General features: G+C 34.6%; 1 protein-coding gene and 2 pseudogenes across 1 annotated transcript; all 3 read right to left on the bottom strand.

Annotated features, from left to right (window-relative positions):
* Positions 1–440: 440 nt before the first annotated feature.
* LOC116113789 (U-box domain-containing protein 11-like) lies at positions 441–3,560 on the bottom strand. Its single transcript, XM_031399952.1, has 4 exons — positions 2,884–3,560; positions 2,311–2,427; positions 1,834–2,229; positions 441–1,749 (listed from the first exon to the last, which is right to left on the bottom strand). Exons 1-4 carry the CDS (start codon positions 3,205–3,207, stop codon positions 670–672), a joined length of 1,917 nt encoding a protein of 638 aa, XP_031255812.1. The 5' UTR covers positions 3,208–3,560; the 3' UTR covers positions 441–669.
* Positions 3,561–6,881: 3,321 nt separating this feature from the next.
* Positions 6,882–8,683, bottom strand: LOC116113777 (annotated as a pseudogene).
* A 4,403-nt stretch (positions 8,684–13,086) lies between these two features.
* Positions 13,087–15,621, bottom strand: LOC116113776 (annotated as a pseudogene).
* Positions 15,622–16,138: the final 517 nt, after the last annotated feature.

The raw sequence follows: 16,138 nt of genomic DNA, 5'->3' as shown, positions 1-16,138 counted from the left end.
TCTAAAAAACCTTTTACATTTTCTTAACCAAATAACTAACAAATTTTTTTTTTCATAAAAATTATATGTTCATAAACTCTCTTCTATTAACTTTTTTTTTTTTTTTTTTTTTTTTTTTTTGTGTCCAGGGATATCCGGCCAACTTCAAATAAACCATACTAAACTGAACATAAACATTCTATGTAATTCTACTGAACGTGTACAATGACTTCATATAAAGATTAAAGAGCCACTAAGCCCATCACATCACAACTCTTCAAACATCCCATGCTTGAATAAAGCTTTGAAAAACCCAAGAAACATAATAAATTATACTACAAAAAGGGCTTCAATTGCATTTTCATTATGATCAACATGTACTTGCTTTTAGCTTTTTTTCATCCATGGGCGAGTTTATTTTTTCTTTTCAATCATAGCAAGAGATCAAAAGGGGAAAAATCTTGAGTACTTAATTTTTTAACAAACATGTCAAATGGGATTTTTACACAGTCAAATGCTGGAATAAAACACAAAGGCACCGAGAATAGGTTTTTCTTTTACCTCTCATATGCTCATTTCCTCAGTTTCATGAATAAAAGGAATGGTGTGGCAGCAGCGATTGTCAAAATAATTGGAATCAAAATAAAGAGAACAAAAAAAAAAAAAAGGAATAAAAATCTATGCGACAAACTACTCCTGTTGGAGTTGCTGTAATTTGCGCAGATGCTCCAACAGTGAAGTAGCCTTTCGCTTCGCCCTCTCCGTGCCACTCTTAGCAAGTTCGGTCAGGGGTATGAGAGCACCAAGCCTACTTATGCACGCGAGATTCTCGGAATCTCTCTTGCACAAGGAGAGTAAAATGGCAGCTGCATTTTCTTTATTGCGCGGAAGACCTGTCCTCAGAAGGTCTATCAAAACAGGTATCGTGCTCGCCTTCACTATAGCGACCTTTGCCTCTTGGTTACTAGCTAGAACTGAGAGTATTGTCAGAGCCTCATCAACCATACAATTTCTTGAGTCTGTAAGCATTTTCAGTAAAGCAGAGATAATTCCGGCCCTTACAGCCCTTCCCTTGTTCCCCAGATAAATGCAAAGATTGAACAATGCAGTTGCAGCATCTTTCTTTCCTCTCATACTCCCGTTTTGGAGCAAATCTACCAAAGCTGGTATTGCGCCTGATGCCCCAATTATTATTTTGTTCTCATCCAGAAGTGATAGGCTAAAAAGGGTTGCTGCGGCATTCTCTCGAGCTTCCATGCTTCCAGCTCTCAGGATTTGAACTATGGAAGGAATGGCACCGGCAAGCATTATGAGTCCTTTGTTATTTTCATATATAGACAGGTTAAGGATGGAAGTCACAGCGTGTTCTAGCATTACAGCGTCATCTGTTGTTAAAAGGTTAACTAGAATAGGAATCGCTCCTGCTTCTGCAATTAGTATCCTGTTATCAGTACTTCTTTTGGATAGCGATCTTATTTCAGCCACAGCAGCTCTACACTCCTCAACTGACAGGCTTGAGAGTTTGCGGACCAGAGCCTCAATGGCAGCCACATCCCCACTAACGTCACGAAAAGAGCCATCACTCTTCCTTAACTTCCCATTTGCTACTCCTGTAGGCTGTTCGATATTGTGATTTGTACACCACTGAGTAATTAGACTTCTCAGAACATAGTTTGGGGTAAGCATTAAATGTTGGAGCTTCTGCTGAGTTTTTGGACATGTTACATTGCCACAATCTATCCATCTCTGTATGTACGACCTCTCATACGTCTGCAATTTTATGAGAATACTAATTCAGAAGTCCAGCATTACAAATACATTTTAGATGAGAATCGGATTGTGTTGATGTATTACCTGTCCTGTGGCCACAATAACAGGATCCCTCATTAGTTCTAAAGATATAGGGCATAGAAAATCAACAGGAATGGCAAGCGCATCAGGCTGCTTAATTTCATCCATACTCTTGCCGGCTGAATTCTCTTGCCCTTCAGCGTTAACATTGTTTGACTGGCAGACTCCAGATGATAAAGGAAAGCTCCTTGATCGTTCCAAGTTGATCGTCTGCTCTGCACCATCGCCTTTCAAGTCAATACTTTCCGGGACATGATCTTGCTTCACTACAACAAATTGGTCACTAGTATTACTACCTTCTTTGTCCATCGGCTGGGACAATGCATGAAAAAACTTTCTTGAATTCAAGGATCCATATCTCTCCGTGGCTCTCTTTAACTGAGCTTTCACCAATGCGACCTGAGAAAGAAGAAGATAAATTAAGAGAACATTCAATCAAGACAAAAGCACAAATCTCTCATAAATTTTATCTGGTTATACCTGTTCTTGAACTTCCTCAGAGATGTCAAAACGATCATACGGTATATTCCCCAAAGCTTTCTCCAGTTTCCATGTCACACATTGAAACTGAAAAGAGATTTTCTTCGCGGCAACATCCTTAAATCAAAATATAACAAATTTCAGAGAGACACCAACACAATACTCCGCAACGGTAAGACTCGACGTCCTAAAAAGCAAAATGAATGTGAAAGCAATGTCTCCTCCAATCTTCACTCATCCCCAACATTTAAATCAAACCACCAATAATTGAATTTCATCACCTAGTGAACACTAATATATCACTAACATTTCACAATCAAGAAGTGAAAAATAAAGCATCAATAGCACCAACCTGAAGTCAATTTATTGCTCAAGTTCAAGTGGATCTATCCGAAAATTGTCCCAAAAACATTTCAACCAAACGCGTTTTTCATCAATTTCAAAAGCACTTGTTTCCAAAAACAAGAATTTGCATCCACATTACAAATCAAATATCTGAACTAAAACAAATTCACTTCAATCTACGATAAGCGACTGCAAATAAAAAAAACTAAACAACATGTAAAAGCTTACAGAAGGGTCATTGGATGTGAAACTTGAAGAAACAGAAAGGAGTCGCTTAGCAGCCTGCAGAGCCAGCACCAGATCATTCCACCAACTCCCTTTAGACGAAGAAGAAGACTCAGAATTAGTCAACTCATCCAACAGCCCACAATCTCTAATCTCCTCCAACAAATGTTTCAACAAAGCAATCCTCCGCACCAGATCCATACAATCCTTCCTAAACAACCCACCACTCCCATTTCCCCCCAACATCCCCACAATCTCCCCCACCACCTCAAGCACTCCCCCCACCGTCCTCTCCCCTGCCACCGCCACGGCGGCTCCGCCGGCCATCTCCCTCCTCACCTTGCTAGCTGAACTCAACGAGAAGAAGAAGAAGAAGAAGAAGAGAAAAAGAGAAAGCGCATTTGGGTTTGAGGGGTTTTAAGTATATAGTTTAATGGGGTGGGTTAATAAGCCAGTGAGTGAGTGAAAACGGAGCGAGATTCGCGGAGGAGAGAGAGAGAGAAGAGAACAAAAACAAGAGGATACAGTTGGCTTTGGAGTATGATGAATTGTAAACACAACAACTAAATTTTCTTACAGAAACATCTTAACACTTTTAACACTCTTGTTCTGTCTTCTATTTCTTCTTCTTATGGTTATTGACTTTACTTTTACAATGTATAAACACCAACTGGTTCTGGTTGTGTTTTGTGAAATGTGATAGGGAAACCGCACTGAAACTTGCTGCCAGCCTGTAAATGGCCGTTATTATTGTTATCGTCCCCATGTTCTATCTCTTTTTTTTTTTTTATATATTTGCCTATTTCGGAATATTATTAGAATTATTTCTATAAATATTTATGTATTTTAGTAAAGAAGAGAAATTTCGGCCACGAGAAATGCTCCTAACGCTCTTTTTTTTTTAACGTTTTTTATTTTTATTTTTGATATTTCTTCATCTTACCTGATTAAGAAAAAAATTGAAATATTCACTTCCAAAAATGATAATATATTCCTTTTTTCAACATCATTATATTGTCTTACGCTATTTTTATAATCGACATTATTTATGGGAAAGGTCTTTTTTTTTTTTTAATATTATAAAGTGAAAGGCCTTTGATCGTTTGATTTTAGAATTTCATTTTTTACAGATTTTGAAATTTATGGTAACTGTTTGCATTTTAACTATTTTGTTAAAAAAAAAAAAAAAAAAAAAAAATCAGTGGGATTGAGGGGTTTATAAATTTTTTGTTTTAAGGAAACTCTTTTTTATGTTTTTTTTTATTTATGGATAAGTAATGGTTGGGATAAGACAAGCTAAGCTCTAAAAATGGTGATGCTGGAAGGATAATGTACAGCTTGGTTTTTGTTGTAGAACGTGTTGTTGGGACATATGATGCTGGAAGTGCTTTTGTAAAAAGCACTTTTACTTGTTACATTTTTATTGTAAAGAAATTTAATTATCTTTTATGTTGAACGATCTTGAAGTTAGATGAGACTCCAATTTTTTTCTTTTTTTTTTTATGATTGGGGTGATTAGGATTTGTTCAGAGTGATTCATTGAACACCTTACAAACTCAATGAATCACATAAATCATAAATATGATAGGTGATCAACGTAGAGACCGGAGTAAAAGACCTCTAAGTAACCCACACATCTGATCATAAGTCGGTTGACGAGGCTTTAGTTTCCAATTTGGATTTATAAAAAATGGAAAAAAAAAAAAAAATTTGGAAAGGCTTTAAGAGAAGTTTAAAATGTTTAAACAAGTGTAAATGCTTTAATCACTTTCCTCAGTTTTAAAGTTTTGTTCTGATTTATTTTCAGAAAATAATATTAAAAATTAAACAAATATAAAATATAATATTTGAAAGGAAAGCAGCCAGAGGTCAATAATTCTGCTGTCAAACACTTCCCCATAAAGTGAGGTGGGTTATATACTTGAAAGATTCATGCACTATAGTTGGCACTTTGACAAATTTTCTCTTCTATTTTCTTTCCGAATCAAAAACAATATATTTTTTTTCCTTTTCTTTAAGTTAAAGATAAAGAAAAAAAAATGGTTAAATTTTTATTTAAAGATAAGATTGGTTTGATTTTAAATGAAAATATAATTTGTCTTTCCTATAAATCCAAATATTTTTGAATCGATAACTTGATTTTGTGTATCTTAATATTATTATAGTTACAATTATCGCTCATTGAGATTTCATCGTCGGCTACTTTATTATCAAGTTATTAATGTCTTTGATTTTTGATATTAGACAAACATTGACCGCATACGTGGTCTTACGATTTTGTAAAGACTTATGTTTTTAGTAAACAGTTGCTTGAATCTAGTCATTACAACTGACGTATATACATATCAAATTTCTTGTGTAAACTAAAAATCCTACATACTATTCATGTTACATGTAACGGCGTATATCTATCTTGAAATTTTATGATTAAAAATCTTACATACTCATTTAGTATAAGATACCTGAAATATATTATGCGAAAGACTCGAAATGCCAAAATAGTTAAAATGAAGAAACAAGAAAAACAAAAAGGGGTGTTACTAAGTTATATAAACAACTCATTCACTTAACTTTTGTAGTTTTTATTCAGTAAACGACTTTTTCCCACCCAAGGTTTGCTTCAGACCCTTTCCAGAAAATTTTAAATATCACTTTCCTACCAAAGTTATATTTTGTTTACATTTAGAAACACTTTCCGATTTGATGCAACGAGATAAAACTTGACCCAGGCTGTTTGGGCTTTTAAAGAGGATGTTGGTGAGTCTTTTGATGGTGTAGATTGAATTTTGATGGTTAGGATTGGTCAAAATCTGATTGGGAAGGCAGTTCGTGTTACACAAATGCTCGATTGTTGACATTGACGAGGTTGCAGAGCAAGGTTTGAAGGGTTTTGAGTGATGTGATTGGGGAAGAGAATGGTGATGGGGTGGGTCGCAAAAGTATCAAATTGGCTTGGATTGGTCGGAATATAAATTTTGGGTGAAAAGTGTCATTAAGAAAATCTTGGGTGGGTAAAATGGTTACTCTTTTTTATCAAGAATAATTAGAGTTGTGACTATATATGATTTTATACAAAAGTGGTGATAATAAAAAGCGTATTTGGTGGGTTTATCTATAAATCAAAGAGTTATTTAAGTATAATCACTTAAAAAAAAAAAAAAATTATTGTTTATAAAAGTGTATATAAATTTTAAATAAATCATTTTACGGTTTATTATTTGAGTTTCTCTATAAGCTCCTTTTAAACTTATTTAAAGTATTGAAATTCAAAAATATCCTTCTTATATAATTAAGTCTTTTTTTTTAGGAAATTAATTCTAAAAAACTTTTACATTTTCTAACCAAATAACTAACAATTTTTTTTTTCATAAAAATATATGTTCATAAACTCTTCTTCTTACTTTTTTTTTTTTTTTTTTTTTTTTTTTTTTGGTGTCCAGGGATATCCGGCCAACTTCTCAAATAAACATACTAAACTGAACAAAACTTTATGTATTCTACTGAACGTGTACAATGACTTCATAAAGATTAAAGAGCCACTAAGCCCATCACATCCACAAATCTTCAAACATGCATGCTTGAATAAAGCTTTGAAACCACCAAGAAACTAATAAATTATATACAAAAGGGCTTCAATTGCTTTTCATTATGATCAACATGTACTTGCTTTTAGCTTTTTTCATCCACTGGTCACTATTTTTTTTCTTTGTTTTTTTATCGTACTTTACGAACAATTTAGATCAACTATAGATTTATCAGTCAATTATCTCGACAGAGTAATATATCGATCAATTATAGTAAATCGTTAACACCCATTTTTAGTCTTACTTCTTGACCATGCCGAGTTTTTTTCTTTTCAATCATAGCAAGAGATCAAAAGGGGAAAAATCTTCAGTACTTAATTTTTTAAAAAATGCAAAGGGATTTTTACACAGTCAAATGTGGAATAAATACACAAAGAGCAGAGAATGGTTTTTCTTTACCTCTCATATGCTCATTTCTCAGTTCATGAATAAAAGGAATGGTGTGGCAGCAGCGATTGTCAAAATAATTGGAATCAAAATAAAGAGAACAAAAAAAAAAAAAAGGAATAAAAATCTATGCGACAAACTACTCCTGTTGGGTTGCTGTAATTGCGCAGATGTCCACAGTGAAGTAGCCTTTCGCTTCGCCTCTCCGTGCCACTCTTAGCAAGTTCGTCAGGGGTATGAGAGCACCAGCCTACTTATGCAGCGAGATTCTCGGAATCTCTCTTGCACAAGGAGGTAAAATGGCAGCGCATTCTTTATTGCGCGGAAGACCTGTCCTCAGAAGGTCTATCAAAACAGGTATCGTGCTCGCGCTTACTATAGCGACCTTGCCTCTTGGTTACTAGCTAGAACTGAGAGTATTGTCAGAGCCTCATCAACCATACAATTCTTGAGTCTGTAAGCATTTTCAGTAAAGCAGAGAAATTCCGGCCCTTACAGCCTTCCCTTGTTCCCCAGATAAATGAAAGATTGAAAAATGCAGTTGCAGCGTCTTTTTTCCTCTCTACTCCCGTTTTGGAGCAAATCACCAAAGCTGGTATTGCGCCTGATGCCCCAATTATTATTTTGTTCTCATCCAGAAGTGATAGGCTAAAAAGGGTTGCTGCGGCATTCTCTCGGGCTTCCATGCTTCCAGCTCTCAGGATTTGAACTAGGAAGGAATGGCACCGGCAAGCATATGAGCCTTTGTTATTTCATATATAGACAGGTTAAGGATGGAGTCACAGCGGTGTTGCATTACAGCGTCATCTGTTGTTAAAAGGTTACTAGAATAGGAACGCTCCTGCTTCTGCAATTAGATCCTGTTATCAGTACTTCTTTTGGATAGCGATCATTAGCCACAGCAGCTCTACACTCCAACTGACCGCTTGAGAGTTTGGGACCAGAGCCTCAATGGCAGCCACATCCCCACTAACGTCACGAAAAGAGCCATCACTCTTCTTAACTTCCCATTTGCTACTCCTGTAGGCTGTTCGATATTGTGATGTACACCACGAGTAATTAGACTTCTCAGAACATAGTTTGGGGTAGCTAAATGTTGGAGCTTCTGCTGAGTTTTTGGACATGTTACATTGCCACAATCTATCCATCTCTGTATGGACGACCTCTCATATGTCTGCAATTTATGAGAATACTAATTCAGAAGTCCAGCATTACAAATACATTTTAGATGAAAATCGGATTGTGTTGATGTATACCTGCTGTGGCCACAATAACAGGATCCTCATTAGTTCTAAAGATATAGGGCATAGAAATCAACAGGAATGGCAAGGCATCAGGCTGCTTAATTTCATCCATAATCTTGCCGGTTGAATTCTCTTGCCCTTCAGCGTTAACATTGTTTGACTGGCAGACTCCAGATGATAAAGAAAGCTCCTTGATCGTTCCAAGTTGATCGTTGTCTGCACCACGCCTTTCAAGTCATACTTCCGGGACATGATCTGCTTCACTACAACAAATTGGTCACTAGTATACTACCTTCTTTGCCATCGGCTGGGACAATGCATGAAAAAACTTTCTTGAATTCAAGGATCCATATCTCTCCGTGGCTCTCCTTAACTGAGCTTTCACCAATGCGACCTGAGAAAGAAGAAGATAAATTAAGAGAACATTCAATCAAGACAAAAGCACAAATCTCTCATAAATTTTATCTGGTTAACCTGTTCTTGAACTTCCTCAGAGATGTCAAAACGATCATACGGTATATTCCCCAAAGCTTTCTCCAGTTCATGTCACAATTGAAACTGAAAAGAGATTTTTTCTTCGCGCAACATCCTTAAATCAAATATAACAAATTTCAGAGAGACACCAACACAATAATCGCAACGGTAAGACTCGACGTCCTAAAAAGCAAAATGAATGTGAAAGCAATGTCTCCTCCAATCTTCACTCATCCCAACACATTTAATCACACCACAATATTGAATTTCATCACCTAGTGAACACTAATATATCACTAACATTCACAATCAAGAAGTGAAAAATAGCATCAATAGCACCAACCTGAAGTCAATTTATTGCTCAAGTTCAAGTGGATCTATCCGAAATTGTCCTTCCTCCACTTTGTTTTTGGAAAAATAACTCAGTCACTCCTAGTTCTAGATGACTTTTTTGTCAATTAAATAAAAAGGTTCAAGGGGTAAAAGAATATACAATTTTGAATAAACGGCTAATATCTTTGGCTATCTGAATAGAAGTTTTGACCAAATGGCTGATAGTTTTAGACACAAACGATTAACTATTTTAGTATTATTGCATTTCTTGAATGCAAAATCAATTATTTGTTTGACCAAATCTTTTATGATACTGAAACAATAATAGAGATTATTGAAACTCGAAAATCAATAAGTGATACGATGAATCAACACCGAATTATATTAAGATTCGGATACTATAATAAAAAAAATACATGAGGTTTTTAATATTTCATTTAATAATAATAATAAAAAAAAAAACTTATTACCTTAAAGATTACGAAGACCTTTATTTACATTAGAATTAACTTTAACTAGTTAAGAAAACAATAAACCTAATAATTAAAACAAATCTTATTATAGTATGAAAAGCTTCTAAAACAAGAAATCTAATTTAATTAGAACTAATAAAATAAAAAAAGAATTTAAGAATAGGAAAGTCTAAATATAAGGAAATATTATAATCTTTTTTCCTAAATAATTTTAATAATATATTTTCTGCATAACTTTATTTATAATATCTTTTCTGCTTAACTTTATTTATAATATCTTTTTTGCTCCTTATGCTATTACATTTAATTGATAGATCCAACCAAATTTGGGATGTAATATTAGTTTCTCAAAATTGGAGGGGACAAAAATTTCACACCAAACCTTAAGGGTGGCAAAGTAATTAACTCTTTCTATCTTTTATCCTTGTCAAAATAATTTTTTAAAAGTCTAAATTGATCGCCTGGACATCAAATTTTATAACTTGAAAGTGTTGAATTTCTTCCAAACTCTGGTCATCAGGAAGCACATAGGCAGTACAAGTTACAACATAATCTTTAAAAAATAAAAAATAAAAATACATTCCAAGTAAGAAATTTTGATTGTTTCAACTAGATTATTCAAGAGTCAAGTACTGTAGAGAATAATATTTTGAAAACTTTGTAATTTAAGATTTTATATAGAGAGCGGATAGCGAGGGCAGTATATACTAATATTATTTAAAACTAAATTAATACTTTTTTGAAGAATCGATTTGTACATTTTCAAAATCCTGATTCAAAAAACAACATTATTGTGAGAAATTCTATTTATTTTTTAAGTTTTCAAATTAAAGAAATCAATAGGTTCTTGAAATCGTCAACTTCACTTAAAATTCATCAATGCATGGCGTAATATATTTTGATATAAAAAATATTGTTTTAATCAATTATACAAAATTTAGTAAATACATTTCGAAAAAACATTACTCCTAAGCAAGTAACATGATAATACCGAATAGAATAACATAATATAGTATAAATTTGATTATCACAACCTGAAACGTGTAAAATTACTTGTTCTAGATTTCTCCCGTTCCCTCTTTCTATCTCTGTATTTTCCCTAGAAGTAACACTCAATTTCATAAGAACATTCATAAAAATTCCAACTAGCTAGGCAACTTGGGCATTACCTCCATATTTAAAAATGAATTCCATGTTTAATTAATTGTAAATATTTAAAAATAATGATTATAGGTCACAATTTTCTTCAAAATTCAACTACTAAATTCAAATTAATACAAAAATTCAAGTCCCTATTTCATTTACTAAATGATAGGACTATTTACAGCTTGAACATGTAGAAAAATTATAAGATAGCAACACATTTCATATTCACGTCAGATGTGAACAAATTGAAAACTGGGAGAAACTTTGAAGACTAAATTTAAAACGACAAATTGAAGAAGTCGTTTTTCTCTTGGGATGATGAATGAATATACAGTTGTGCTAAAAAACATAGAAAATGCAAATCAAATTAAGCACTTCAAAATTCAAAGCTTATCCTCTACAGTCAATACAAACACATTTGGTCAAAAATATGAATTGAACTTTTGGCTTTTTGTTTTTGTTTTTTTAGGGTTTTCTGTTTCTTTGTGATAATTCACTGCCAGATGTCTATAGCATTTAATAAATTAATTACCATTAATTTCCCTTCTACATTCTTGTTTGAAGGTCGGGTTTCAATTCAATTCAATATGTTTAACCATCAATTTTGATAAATTTTATTAATGTACCAAAATTGACTGAATTAATCGAGAAAATAGGCATTTTAACACCTACTCCTCTTGTTGAAAAACAAAATATAAGTATTTTTTTTTTTGCATGTAACATGTATATTGATATCTATTTTCGTATAATAAATTTAAAATGTTATGTGTTATTCATATTTTGGATGTTGCGTGCATATTTATCTTTTATTTTATGAGACAGTTCAAATAGGTTGTTCTAGAACGATTACAAACTAAGGTAGATGGTGAAATTCATTGTATTGAATAAAAAAAATTTTCTTGAAAAACAAATTTTCTGTGATGTTTTGCATGTAACACGTATATACATATCAAATTTCTTGTGATAAACTAAAAATCCTACATACTATTCATGTTTTACATGTAACGGCGTATATCTATCTTGAAATTTTTATGATAAAAAATCTTACATACCGTTCATTTAGTATAGATAACGTGAAATATTATTATGCGAAAGACTCGAAATGCCAAAATAGTTTAAAATGAAGAAAGCAAGAAAAACTAAAAAGGGGTGTACTTTATAGTTTATATAAACAACTCATTCCACTGTAACTTTTGTAGTTTTTTATTCAGTAAACGACTTTTTCCCACCCAAGGTTTGCCTTCATGACCCTTTCCCACCGAAAAAGTTTTAACATATCACTTTCCTACCCAAAGTTCATATTTTGTTTACTATTTAGAATACACTTTCCGATTTGATGGCCAACAGAGATAAAACTTGACCCAAGCTGTTTTGGGCTTTTAAAGAAGGGATGTTGGTGAGTCTTTTGATGGTGATAGATTGAATTTTGATGGTTAGGATTGGTCAAAATCTGATTTGGGAAGGGCAGTTACGTGTTACACAAATCGCTCGATTGTTGACATTGACGAGGTTGGCGAGAGCAAGGTTTGAAGGGTTTTAGTGAGTGATGATTGGGGGAAGAGAATGGTGATGACGTGGGGTCGCAAAAGTATTAGAATTGGCTTGCGATTGGTCGGAATATAAATTTTGGGTGAAAAGTGTCATTAAGACAAATCTTGGGTGGGAAAATTGGTTTACTCTTTTTATCAAGAATAATTAGAGTTGTGACTTTATATATGATATTTATACAAAAGTGGTGATAATAAAAAGCGTATTTGGTGGAGTTTATCTATAAATCAAAAGAGTTTATTTAAAGTTATAATCACTTTAAAAAAAAAAAAAAAAATTCATTGTATTATAAAAGTGTATGTAAAATTTTAAATAAATCATTTTACGGTTTATTATTTGAGTTTCTCTTATAAGCTCCTTTTAAACTTATTTAAAGTATTGAAATTTCAAAAATATATTCTTATATATTAAAGCCTTTTTTTTAGGAAATTAATTCTAAAAAACCTTTTTACATTTTCTTAACCAAATAACTAACAATTTTTTTTTTCATAAAAATTATATGTTCATAAACTCTTCTTCTATTAACCTTTTTTTTTTTTTTTTTTTTTTTTTTGTGTCCAGGGATATCCGGCCAACTTCGCAAATAAACCATACTAAACTGAACATAAACATTCTATGTAATTCTACTGACGTGTACAATGACTTCATAAAGATTAAAGAGCCACTAAGCCCATCACATCCACAACTCTTCAAACATCCCATGCTTGAATAAAGCTTTGAAACCCACCAAGAAACATAATATTATACTACAAAAAGGGCTTCAATTGCATTTTCATTATGATCAACATGTATTTGCTTTTACTTTTTCATCCCATGGCCGAGTTTATTTTTTCTTTTCAATCATAGCAAGAGATCAAAAGGGGAAAAATCTTGATTACTTAATTTTTAACAAACATGTCAAATGGGATTTTTACACAGTCAAATGCTGGAATAAATACACAAGAGCAACGAGAATAGGTTTTTCTTTTACTCTCTATGCTCATTTCCTCAGTTTCATGAATAAAAGGAATGTGTGGCAGCAGCGATTGTCAAAATAATTGGAATCAAATAAAGAAACAAAAAAAAAAAGGGAATAAAAATCTATGCGACAAACTACTCCTGTTGGAGTTGCTGTAATTTGCGCAGATGCTCCAACAGTGAAGTAGCCTTTCGCTTCGCCCTCTCGTGCCACTCTTAGCAAGTTCAGTCAGGGGTATGAGAGCACCAAGCCTACTTATGCACCGAGATTCTCGGAATCTCTCTTGCACAAGGAGAGTAAAATGGCAGCTGCATTTTCTTTATTGCGCGGAAGACCTGTCCTCAGAAGTTCTATCAAAACAGGTATCGTGCTCGCCTTCACTATAGCGACCTTCCCTCTTGGTTACTAGCTAGAACTGAGAGTATTGTCAGAGCCTCATCAACCATACATTTCTTGAGTCTGTAAGCATTTTCAGTAAAGCAGAGATAATTCCGGCCCTTACAGCCCTTCCCTTGTTCCCCAGATAAATGCAAAGATTGAACAATGCAGTTGCAGCATCTTTCTTTCCTCTCATACTCCCGTTTTGGAGCAACTACCAAAGCTGGTATTGCGCCTGATGCCCCAATTATTATCTTGTTCTCATCCAAGAATGATAGGCTAAAAAGGGTTGCTGCGGCATTCTCTCGAGCTTCCATGCTTCCAGCTCTCAGGATTTGAACTATGGAAGGATGGCACCGGCAAGCATTATGAGTCCTTTGTTATTTTCATATATAGACAGGTTAGGATGGAAGTCACACGGGTGTTCTGCTTACAGCGTCTCTGTTGTTAAAAGGTTAACTAGATAGGAATCGCTCCTGCTTCTGCAATTAGTATCCTGTTATCAGTACTTCTTTTGGATAGCGATCTTATTTCAGCCACAGCAGCTCACACTCCTCAACTGACAGGCTTGAGAGTTTGCGGACCAGAGCCTCAATGGCAGCCACATCCCCACTAACGTCACGAAAGAGCCATCACTCTTCCTTAACTTCCCATTTGCTACTCCTGTAGCTGTTCGATATTGTGATTGTACACCACTGAGTAATTAGACTTCTCAGAACATAGTTTGGGTAAGCATAAATGTTGGAGCTTCTGCTGAGTTTTTGGACATGTTACATTGCCACAATCTATCCATCTCTGTATGTACGACCTCTCATACGTCTGCAATTTTATGAGAATACTAATTCAGAAGTCCAGCATTACACATTTTAGATGAAATCGGATTGTGTTGATGTATTACCTGCCTGTGCCACAATAACAGATCCCTCATTATTTCAAAGATATAGGGCATAGAAAATCACAGAATGGCAAGTGCATCAGGCTGCTTAATTTCATCCATACTCTTGCCGCTGAATTCTCTTGCCCTTCGCGTTAACATTGTTTGACTGGCAGACTCCAATGATAAAGGAAAGCTCCTTGATCGTTCCAAGTTGATCGTCTGCTCTGCACCATCGCCTTTCAAGTCTATACTTTCCGGGACATGATCTTGCTTCACTACAACAAATTGGTCACTAGTATTACTACCTTCTTTGTCCATCGGCTGGGACAAGCATGAAAAAACTTTCTGAATTCAAGGATCCATATCTCTCCGTGGCTCTCTTTAACTGAGCTTTCACCAATGCGACCGATAAGAAGAAGCTAAATTAAGAGAACTTCAATCAGACAAAAGCACAAATCTCTCATAAATTTTATCTGGTTATACCTGTTCTTGAACTTCCTCAGAGATGTCAAAACGATCATACGGTATATTCCCCAAAGCTTTCTCCAGTTTCCATGTCACAGTTGAAACTGAAAAGAGATTTTCTTCGCCGCAACATCCTTAAATCAAGTATAACAAATTTCAGAGAGACACCAACACAATACTCCGCAACGGTAAGACTCGACGTCCTAAAAAGCAAAATGAATGTGAAAGCAATGTCTCCTCCAATCTTCACTCATCCCCAACATTTAAATCAAACCACCAATAATTGAATTTCATCACCTAGTGAACACTAATATATCACTAACATGTCACAATCAAGAAGTGAAAAATAAGCATCAATAGCACCAACCTGAAGTCAATTTATTGCTCAGTTCAAGTGGATCTATCCGAAAATTGTCCCAAAAACATTTCAACCAAACGCGTTTTTCATCAATTTCAAAAGCACTTGTTTCCAAAAAAGAATTTGCATCCACATTACAAATCAAATATCTGAACTAAACAATCACTTCAATCTACGATAGCGACTGCAAATCAAAAAACTAAACAACATGTAAAAGCTTACAGAAGGGTCATTGGATGTGAAACTTGAAGAAACAGAAAGGAGTCGCTTAGCAGCCTGCAGAGCCAGCACCAGATCATCCACCAACTCCCTTTAGACGAAGAAGAAGACTCAGAATTAGTCAACTCATCCACAGCCCCAATCTCTAATCTCCTCCAACAAATGTTTCAACAAAGCAATCCTCCGCACCAGATCCATACAATCCTTCCTAAACACCCACCACTCCCATTTCCCCCCAACATCCCCACAATCTCCCCACCACTCAAGCACTCCCCCCACCGTCCTCCTCCCTGCCATCTCCCACGGCGGCTCCGCCGGCCATCTCCCTCCTCACCTTGCTAGCTGAACTCAACGAGAAGAAGAAGAGAAGAAGAAGAGAAAAAGAGAAGCGCATTTGGGTTTGAGGGGTTTTAAGTATATAGTTTAATGGGGTGGGTTATAAGCCAGTGAGTGGTGAAAACGAGCGAGATTCGCGGAGGAGAGAGAGAGAGAAGGAACAAAAACAAGAGGATCAGTTGCTTTGGAGTATGATGAATTGTAAACACAACAACTAAATTTTCTTACAGAAACATCTTAACACTTTAACACTCTTGTTCTGTCTTCTATTTCTTCTTCTTATGGTTATTACTTCATTTTACAATGTTTAAAACACCAACTGGTTCTGGTTGTGTTTTGTGAAATGTGATAAGGAAACCGCACTGAAACTTGCTGCCAGCCTGTAAATGGCCGTTATTATTGTTATTGTCCCCATGTTCTATCTCTTTTTTTTTTTCTTTTTGAAAATATATATTTGCCTATTTCGGAATATTATTAG

The sequence above is a fragment of the Pistacia vera genome, unplaced genomic scaffold (assembly GCF_008641045.1).
Source record: "Pistacia vera cultivar Batoury unplaced genomic scaffold, PisVer_v2 Contig690, whole genome shotgun sequence".
NCBI lineage: Eukaryota > Viridiplantae > Streptophyta > Magnoliopsida > Sapindales > Anacardiaceae > Pistacia > Pistacia vera.
The sequence above is the reverse complement of the archived record's forward strand: the minus strand, read 5'-3'. Positions and strand labels throughout refer to the sequence as shown.